Source organism: Eucyclogobius newberryi, unplaced genomic scaffold (genome assembly GCF_026437365.1).
Source record: "Eucyclogobius newberryi isolate DKJ021-1_F unplaced genomic scaffold, fEucNew1.0.hap1 SCAF_19, whole genome shotgun sequence".
Lineage (NCBI taxonomy): Eukaryota > Metazoa > Chordata > Actinopteri > Gobiiformes > Gobiidae > Eucyclogobius > Eucyclogobius newberryi.
Window position 1 is genome coordinate 30,372,158 of NW_027315823.1, and position 10,563 is coordinate 30,382,720.

Genomic DNA, 10,563 nt, shown 5'->3' on the forward strand with positions numbered 1-10,563 from the left:
TATAGGACTGAAATATGTCATTGTTTGTGATGAAAAAATATGTTTGTCTGTGCATACCATGTACAACAGTAGTTGCAAAAAAAAAAAGTTCCCATCACAAATGCTTTTATTTACAGCTTGATTCAGCTCAAAAACTCCACAAAATGAGATCTTGTAGAAATGTATGTTCTCAATCCGACAAAAAAACAAACATATATTCACTTTCTAATTATACATCAAAAGTTGCTGCGATTTGATTGGTTACTCAGTCTGTATTTATTTTTTATGTATGTATTTGTATCTCTATTTGTTAATTTCCGTCATGTATGTATGATAATGCTACTGAACCCTGCTCCCAGCTCATCAATCAATAAAAAAAAACAACAAGGCCAGAAATCAAACTTTTGTTAAATCCAGTTGTGCAAAAAGCATTTACATCTGTCCCATCCACAAATACATAAAGACCGCTATCTGCACATTTAAACAAACAAATAGTCTGTATTCCTGCTAAAATAGGCCAAAGTATATTCGTCTGTGCTGCCAAACCACAATGCTCCGCTGTGATTGGTCCAGTCTCTGCACCACTGGTTTTTCTAGCACAATCACAATCTAACGCAACAGCCGGAGCCTAAAAAGATGGATTCTCAAGAGTTTGTGAACTTGATGTGAACTGATGAATACAGTATGGCATTGAATTCCAGGCAAAACAAATACATTCCCTCAACCAGAAAAGTAACGCCATGTAAACTTGCCCATTAACACATTTTCCTTTACTAAAACCACCACCAAAGTCTGTTGTTGCTATCGGGAGGAGCCTGAGGCTCAATTGCCAGTGGCAAAGTATCGATAGTGTTAAAAAGGGGATAAATCTTCCCATTGAAATTATATGTGAATGTATGAATGTGTGCGTCAGTATTTGCATCACAAACAGACAACTTCCATTTTTTAAAGTCTAAGGTTAGTCTGATTTTAGTTGGCTTGTTCTTTGGGGAAAGTTTGATGACGTTGTTGGGCACGGAGAAGGCAATGTATTCACCGCCACGCAAACTTACTCTCCACAAGCCCGAGTCTGAACCCTTACATATCTTTCGCTGGAATGACTCAGAGACCACCCCCAAAAGCCAGTTTGAATTGTCCCCTACTTCAACCACCCAACTGTGAGTACCACTTTCAAAGCCCTCGGAACCCAGCACGAACAGGAGCCTATCAAACCTCTCGGGGTTATCTGGGAGACTCTTCTTGCTGGCATCTCTTACATTGGTCAGATCATCGGACAATAGCAACGCTGGATTGGCCGTATTTGGATCTAGAACAAAGGGCCTGTACTCCACCAGTGTCTTCATGTTGCTCCAGCTGTTGAAGGCCAGGTTGTGCAGATGTTTGGCCTGGTCAATCAGAGCTCCTGTGCCCAGCTGTGGTTCCTCCTGCAGGGGGCAGTGCAGCACTCTCTCCACTGCAGCCTTGTATTTGAGCAGGAAGGAGACGTCTGTCGCTCTCAGCTGCTCCTCTGTGGCTCTGATGGTTTCTGACAGACCTTCTATCTCTTTGCTCACAGCTGCCATCTTGTCCTTCATCCTCTGAGTCTTCTGCTCCTCTTCCTCCATCAGAGCCTTCATCCGGGCCTCCTCCTCCTCCATAAGAATCTTGTGCAGCTTCAAGAACTCATTACAGATCTGCTTTTGTGTGTCCCGAGCTTGCTGTTTGATATGGTCCACTGTCTGAACACAGCTGATGTTAAATTCTAGAAGGATGTTGAGTTTTTCTTTAAGTGGCAGTAGGCATGTTGTCAGTACCTCTCTGTTCTCTATGGCAGCCTCATTCACAGGCCTAAAACGGTGGTCCTTATGTGCAGAGGAGTCCCGACACACGACACAGACAGGCTCCTGGTCCTCCAGACAATAGAGCTGCACTCTCTCAGAGTGCAGGCTGCAGGTCACCGCATTGGGCTGCTTTTGTAAATGAGCCTCACACAGAATCTTCAGAGCCAAGTTGCGAGGCGGATGAGTTTGTGATGTTTGTTTCTTACAAACTGGACACTCGCGGGCGGATTTCTCCGTCCGCCATTTTGTGAGACAGTCTTTGCAGAAGCTGTGGCTGCACAACAAGAGGACAGGCTCATGGAAAATGTCGAGGCAAATGGGGCAGATAAGGTTCTCCTCAGACACACTAGACATATTGTCCACCTGCAGAAACAAGAGCAAACAATAACAGTTCAGTTAACTGAGGACCAGAGATGAAAACATTGTAAATAAATAAAATAATTCATCCAGATATTTTAATGTATTTCTGTGTCCCTTATATGCCAATTTGTGGGTGTGGTGTAATTGAGAGAACAACTAAAATATTAACACATTTGTTTTATTTATTTGTTTATTTGATTAGGGACAGATACAAACACGTTGAGGTGCTGTAGCATTGTGCTTGTAGCCCGAGCTAGAACCTGTCCCTGGGAGCTTGAACACATAACAGAGCAGAGGAAGGAAATGAAGTTGATATAGAGCCATGTTCAACATTAGACACAGAGAGACACATTAGAAACACATCAGAAGCATATTAAGCATGAGTGCAGTGCTGCTGCTGCCACATCCAAGATTTTGTGTTTTTTAAATATGACAAGTTTTCAAGTCTGTGTAATCCCTCACTCCTCCAGGAGTGACCCATTGTAGAAAACGATTCAGCTGTAGTCGTCTGGAAACAACTTGTTTTCTCCAAATCAGTGTTCAGATGAATTGTTTTCTACAATGTTTTAGATTTTAAATGGACAGGGAGATTATTCCACACACTCACTCCCCTCACTGAGAAGGTGATCATTTGTTTTTAGAAAAAGTACTTTTACTTTTACAGTTTCCTGATAAAGCTGCTCAAAGGATGTTTTTGGGCCAAACAATTGGCGCTTTAAAAAAACCCTAAAAAACTGTTAGAATAATACTAAAATTAATACAATTTGAGAACGATAAAGTTGTACTTCAATAAAATGTTACAGTGTTTTTTGGTGTCAAACCCCTTTAGGACCCGGTTGTACAGAATTCCACTTCCTTACAGACAGTGGCTTCATAGGACAGATGGAAGCGGATCATAGAAATTAAAAACGTGTGCACACTCAGAGGTCAGGCATTTTCTTATTGTTTGATCTGAATGTTGTACACACTTCCTGAATATTTCTCCTCTGGTCAATTAACTCCCCATGAATTTAAACCTGAAGGGAAGTAACCAGGGCTTTTTTGGCAGAAAAACAAATACACTTGGTTTCTTGGGGCCGTATTTTGCCCCGCTCTTCTAGCGGTAACAGGAGCGTTAACAAATTCATTTGGTGACATCTTGAGTCAGGGCAACTGCTGAGAGCATAGGGTGTGGAACTCGCTGGGAGGCATTCTGTGGATTCCAGAGTCAAAGCTTGTAAACTAGTGCACTAAAAAACACAACATGGGTAACACGCCCGCCAAGACATTTCCTGGAGTCGTTTGACTGTCCCCATAGGAACAAGATCATTATAATAAAACAACCTTCATGGGCATAAATAACACAAATGATACTTTATAGAATGATGAATGTCTGCAAAGAAGGGATATGTCCCTGTATATGGTTAATCTGTGGTTGATTTGTTCAATTGAGTTCAGATTCATCTGCTTCCAGGTCAATAAAAGGCTGAAATTAGACATTTTTTTAACACTAGGGGTGTTCTCCACCCTCCACTCTCCACTTCCTCACGGACAGTTTTTATTTTTTGTCAGTAGAGCTCATCTTTGCGTTGTTTCATTTAGTCGTTAGCTCATTGAAAAAATAAGTACCGTATTTTCAGAGTTTTGGCCGGGGTGCGAGCGACTGATATTATTCGTTATTTTCACACTGGCAACCACAAGAGGGCGCTCTAGGCTCTAAGCGACGCAGAAGAAGAATCAGCACTTCCTCTTCCTCCGGAGTTTGTGGAGTTGTTTAGAAGTGACACAGAGGAAGAAGAATTCAATGGATTTAGTGATTTGGGGTAAAACTGATGCTTTGGTAAACGTGTTAGCATGTTCTTTATGCTATAGTTATCTGAATAACTGTTCATATGTTACGTTAACATACCAGACACTTACCACAGTTCTGTCTGTGCCTCATGTAGCTGAAGGTGTTAGCGTTAGCATACGTACACCTATTCACCATGTTCTCTCATCTGTTATTATTTTAAACTGCATTTCAAGATGAAATGTCTGTTCTTGGTCTTATAAGTTTCCCCCGGCAACTTATCCTCTATAAATCATTTTTGAGCTGGTGCGACTTATAGTCCGGAAAATACGGTACATTTTTATCTGGCACGAGTGCGGACGAGCGCAGCGTCTTTCTGACATGACATGAGCAAAGGAACCATTGCTATTATGTGTGCAAATGTACGCAAAACAAGGGTTCAAACGTACAGTACTGTAGTTTAGGTATATATCTCTGCGTGATGTAGTATCAACAGCTTCTATTGAACTGGTTTATCAGGTTATCAAAGGGAGGAGAGAGCAGCAGAATACTGCAGAGCATTTTGGTTCTACTTTCTGCTAAGTCCATCTCGACAAAACTATTTGTGGATCAAATAGCACAGACACAAACACTTCTACATACACATAAAGCATTGCACAAGTGATGTTTAGAGTGTCATACGAGAGAGTCTGGCCCAACCACATTCTTTCAGTTATCTGGCGATACATGCAAAGAGCTTCACTGTAGAATTAACCATAACTTAGTCCGTCAGCATTAATATTATTAGTACAGCAGTAACAGGCAGTAAGGGACTGAGTGACCGAGCAAAATGTACCACACGCACTACAACTCTCTATCCAATGACACCAGACAGTCCGGGCATATGAGTGGAACCGACTAAATGGACAATGAGTGGACTGACAGTAGAGCTTAGCGATCAACCAGATACAATGAGACTTGTTTTAGGACATGACATAATCATCACGGAAACTAAAGCTAAGATAATGCACGAGGTATTTGTGAACGACGAGGAGCTTTACTCTCAGCATAAACCCGCAAATGCCAACCGTGCCAGAGGTCAGAGAATGAGAGCTAGAGGTAGCACCCTTTTTATTGCTATATATGCTATTACAAAACAACTGAATTACAAAAAAAAAAATCGTCACTACTTACGGTTTCCCGTTTAGTCGTTTTTAGGAGAGCTTATTGTTCTGCTGTTTGTCAAAGCCAGGATCGCCGACTAGTGAATGCCGTTTTACTTTCTTTTTCAAAAATAGATATCAGGGTGAGGCAAGCTGCACCTGTACGTTCACCTTTGTATTTGTCAGTATGTTGACTATGGAGCAAAATGGAGGCAAGACACTGCTCGCAAAACTGTTTTTCTTTTTCTTTAGTCAGTTTGCTCTCTCAACATATAGACTTTCAGTTGGAAACCAAAACATTGTCCTATCTGCATTTCAAAAAATAATAATACATTTACATGGTACATGTGTTTTCTTAAAGGCTGTTTTTCATTTATTTAAATGTATTTTTAGGGACATAAAGGCAAGGCACGTTTATTTGTAGAACACAATTTGTACACAAGACAATTCAAAGTGCTTCACACAACAGGTAAAAAAACACATTAAAATCACAAAGACAAGACAGAAATCATAAAACCTTTTATATTCATTCAATTAAACGATTTTGCGAACACGATTTATAAATCTTTTCCGTGCTTAGTGACTCTTACACTCTTTCCCATATTTATTTGACATTGCCAGTGTGACAGTTGTCTCCGGGATGGACACATAGATTGATTCTTTCCCATGTGTGCCATCCAAATCAAATCTGCCTCTGCACACGTCTGTGCTGAGCGTATGTATCCCTCCTGAAGTAGAATAATTTGGGCTTAAAACCTTGGATCTAGTTCGGGAACTCGAATCCACAGCCAGAAAAGTTGCAGGCAACAGGAACCATTTGAGGTTCAATCTTAGATGCAGACAAAACAATATAATCCCAAAGAGCCTACAGATCAAACCACAAGTTAAAGGACAAAGAGCAGAAAAGATTTGGAGAAGGAACCTAAGGCAGATGCTCAGCGAAAGGATCCAGGAAAACAACTTGGTCAGAATTGATCAATTGAAGGCCAGAACAGAAACTTTACAGAAGAAATTAACTAGCATACTCCCTGAAGAAGCCTTCAAGAGAGGGTTGGATTTTACACAGACAGCACAAGAAACACAGCACAGGAAGAAGTTTAACATTCTCTTAAACAAAAAGAACACAGGTAAGGACCAGCAGGGCAGTAGGACAGAGACAGACCAATTGGAGACCAGCAAAAACAATTGGATCAAGAACCGTGATCCGTGAACCAAGAACCGGATCAGACCGTGTCCTGTCTCAAGCAGAAAAGGACGTGCTCTCTAAAGGTCTTAACTTTTCTATCACCTCTAAACACATCCCTACAGAAGACTACATCACAGCCACAGAAACGGCCATTCCATCCATCCATTTTCTGCCGCTTATCCGGGGCCGGGTCGCGGGGGCAGCAGTCTGAGCAAACGGCCATTAGGAATAACAAAATGACAGAATCGGAGGCTGCAGACCTGAGGTTACGAGTCACAGCTACTCTGAGGAGTGCCAAACCACCTACTTCTAATATCACATCTGAAGAGAGGAAGGCACTCTCAGCACTACAAAAAGATCACAACATAAACATCCTCCCAGCGGACAAGGGACGCTGCACGGTGATCCTCAAGACAGCTGATTATGAAGCCAAAGTCCACAGCCTCCTCGAGGACACGACCACACAGAATGACGAAAGCTGGAAAAAGAGGAGGTGACCTTTGTAATAGGCCTTTGTATTACAGACTGTATCCTGGGGAAGCGATTCCATGCATTTATGGCCTCCCTACAATACACAAAAGAGATGTTCCACTCAGACTCATAGTGTGCAGCACAGATTCCATCACGTACGATGTGGCCAAGCATTTAACAACTATCTTGGCACCATTGGTGGGGAATTCGGAACATCATGTGGAAAACATGATTTTTTGGACAATGTGAAGCATCTCCAATTGGACCCAGATGACCTCATGGTTTCATATGATGTCGTGTCCCTGTTCACCTAGCAGCGGTGAGGACCAGACTGCAGGAGGATACCACCTTACAGGAAAGGACACCACCTTACAGGAAAGGACCAAACTGACACCTGAACACATATGCAAGCTACTGGACATCTGTCTTGACACCACATACTTTCAATTCCGGGACAATTTTACAGACAGATTCACGGCTGTGCCAGGGGCTCTGCCGTCTCTCCCATAGTGGCCAACCTGTACACGGAGCACTTTGAGAAGAAGGCACTGACCTCCTTTTCGGATATTGCCCCAAAGCGTTGGTACGCTAAGGAGAACCTTTCTTGATTGTCCCACTATCAGAGGAGAGGACGGAAAGCTCCAAATAGAAGTATACAGGAAACCTACACACACGGATCAGTACCTGCTCTTTGACTCTAACAACCCACTACAGCTAGGGATGCATACCTAAACCCGCGTTCAAGTTCAAGTCCGGATTCGAATCCAGAGGTTTAGGTTCAGGTCCGGACTCATTAGGTCCGGACCTAAACCATGCCATATTTGCAATTTGCATAATGTTACAACAGCGTAACACAAGCTACTTGGCTCAATTAAGTTGAAGACACTTGAACAAGGATGAATATCAAACACAAGGCTTAACTGCAGACTGAAATAAACTCAACTTGTCTGCTTTATTCACTGTTTTTTAACAGAAGTTACAACTTACAAATCACAAGCTACGAGCTAAGACTCAACTCCACAACAAGAGCATGTTGAGTATTGTTGACGAGTCAGTCTGGGTCAAGGGTCAAAGCAGCTGTTTCATCTGATACTATGTTTTGCCTTTAGACACATTTCCACTCTTTAATGTTGCAGATCCATTGGCATCAAAAGTCAGGTAAAAACCTTCAAACAGACAAAACACCAGTGTAAATAATTAAGTCACAGTTTAAAATAACAGAGATACAAAAACTAGCATAAAAGTCAACTTGAATCACTATAAAGCAATCAACAAAAGTAGAATATGAAAATATTTTACACAACAAATCAAAATAATACATCATATTAGCAGCATTAAACACCAGACCATATTTAACAACTGTAATTAAGCAATATTACTTTGACTTTACTTTGTATTTATTTAATACCAAATACATCACACCACAACATAACACTTTTATTAACACAAGTTATTTCATTCATATTTACACCCAGACAAGACCACGCTGACCCCGCCCCTTTAACACGCGGCGGCCACAGCTTAAAACAGTTCAAATAAAGCCAGTGATCTTACCAGCTTCACTTCAATGTTCACATGTGGATATACCTGGTTCTGCGCAGCTCGACACGTACGAGGCGCTCCCGTCTCTCGCATCTTTAAACTTATTTCGCCGTCTTCAACTTAAACCCGGAAGACGCGTGCTTCGCTAATTAGGGTCCGTGTGCGCTATTGACGGCGGCGCGTGGCAGTGTTTACGTCTTTTCCAGCGAGAATTTCGCGATCAATGGAAGGTTTAAGATGGTCTAGATTCTAGAACAAAAAGGATATAGTATTTGAGTGTTATATTTTATATGAGTCCAGAACCGAATCACCGGGGTTTCGTTATTTTTGGACCTGAACCAAACGTTTTTACAAGTCCAGATCCGGTCCATCGTAGCGGTACGCATCCCTAACTACAGCACAACAGAACTTTACAACACAGAGCCCAAGAGGTGCCCACCAGCTCAGAGGGCAAGAGGAAAGAGGAAAAACATGTCTGGAATGCTCTCTCAGCTTGTGGATACCCGGCTTGGGCTCTAAACAGATTGAAGGGAACCAAAAAGCAGGATGACATTTTGCACACAATTCTCATTTGCCATCCCCAAAATAAAAAGTATGGGAGCCAAAATCATATTTGGTAAAGCGTAGCCGTAGCGATGACAGAAACATCCCATGTTATCCCTATGGGGAAACCGCAAAATCTCTAAAATGACCACATTTTTACACTTCACACTTTAACAAACTCCTCCTAGGGCGAATATCCGATCAAGTTCATATTTGGGGAGAATCATCTACACAAGCGGGGCATCAAAAGTTATCCATATTTTGATTTTAAGTACTAGGGTCTCTGTGCGGTAGAGCCGCAAATGTATGTCACAAATGGGAAAAACGGCAAATCCTTGAAATGTTCACATTTATGCTTCACACTTTAATGAACTCCTCTGTGGGCAATAGCTCGATCAAACTCATATTTTGGGAAAATAATCTACACAAGCGGAGCATCAAAAGTTATCCATATTTTTATTCCAAGTGTCACGGTCTCTGTGCGCTGGAGCTGCACATTTGACCGACATTTGTGTTCATTTGCACTGGTTAAGCACAGCATTGTACATGTCCAATGTGTCACTGTCTTAGTTCTTAGACAATTGCGTTAGCGCCAACTCTGTAAAATGCAGAGAGCAGAGTCAGAAGGCCGGCGGCCCGCGAGGGCCGTTGGATGCCGCTTGCGGCTTTAATTTTTCTTGTTCTTCTTCAGCGCTTTGATCTCTAATTTGACCCCCTGAACATGCTCAAAAACTCACCAAACTTTGCCCAAAATTCAGAATCGGCGAAAAATTTTATTTTTTCTGGGCCATTTTTTTTTTCGTTAAAAAATGGCGCGACAGCGCCACCGACAAAAGTCAAAATACATTGCGCCTATGGGAGACGCCCCGAGGTCAACTTTGGCGTAAAGCTACGAAATTCGGGACACGCATTCCTCTCGTGAGGACGAACAAAAAAAATCATTGTGGCCACGCCCCCAGACTTACCCTATGGCCGCCATCTTCCTTTGAAAATGAAAATACGCTGTTAGTCATTTTGTTCACGTCAAACTTTGACGAACTCCTCCTAGGGCGTTTTGCCCACCGACTTCAAAATCGGCGTACGTCCTCTGGACAAGTGGGGCATCTAAAGTTATTCAATTTTTTGAGATACCTTTAACGGTCTGTGTGCGGCGCAGCCGCAAAGTTGGACAACTTATTTTGGAATATTGCAGATCTAAAAATTGCTCCCATTTGATCAAAACCAGTCCGATTAGGACCAAATTTGAATCAGTTGTTAAACTTTCTAGTTTGGACCAGTTTAGGCTGACAAAATTGAAATGGCAGTGATAGCGCCCCCTACAGAGTGACCTTTAAATTAACATTGAAGGTCAAAAATTTGTTTTACCAAAATTGTCTAAACTTTACCCAAAATTCTATTTTGCCGTCCCGATCACAAAAGCCAATCACAAAAATGCCTAAATTTTTACGCCGTAGTCGTAGCGATGACAGAAACCTCCCATGTTATCCCTATGGGAAAACCACAAAATCTCTCAAATTACCACATTTTTATGTTTTACACTTTAACGAAGTCCTCCTAGTGCGTTTTGCCCACCAACCTCAAAATCGGTGTACGTCCTCTAGACAAGTGGTGTATCTAAAGTTATCCAAATTTTAAGGATAACTTTTACGGTCTTTGTGCGACGGAGCCGCAAACGTTTCCCAGAATTCTGACTATTTGGCCTTCAGAGTGGCCTATAAACAATAGAGTTTTTCCAAATGACATGATATTTTG

At 41.9% G+C, this 10,563-nt stretch overlaps 1 protein-coding gene across 1 annotated transcript; it reads right to left on the minus strand.

Moving 5' to 3' along the window:
• Positions 1-736: 736 nt before the first annotated feature.
• On the minus strand, positions 737-2,156 carry LOC140366306 (nuclear factor 7, brain-like). The gene has a single exon (XM_072452974.1). The coding sequence runs from the start codon at positions 2,151-2,153 to the stop codon at positions 753-755; it is 1,401 nt and encodes a 466-aa protein (XP_072309075.1). The 5' UTR covers positions 2,154-2,156; the 3' UTR covers positions 737-752.
• Between the last annotated feature and the right edge of the window lie 8,407 nt (positions 2,157-10,563).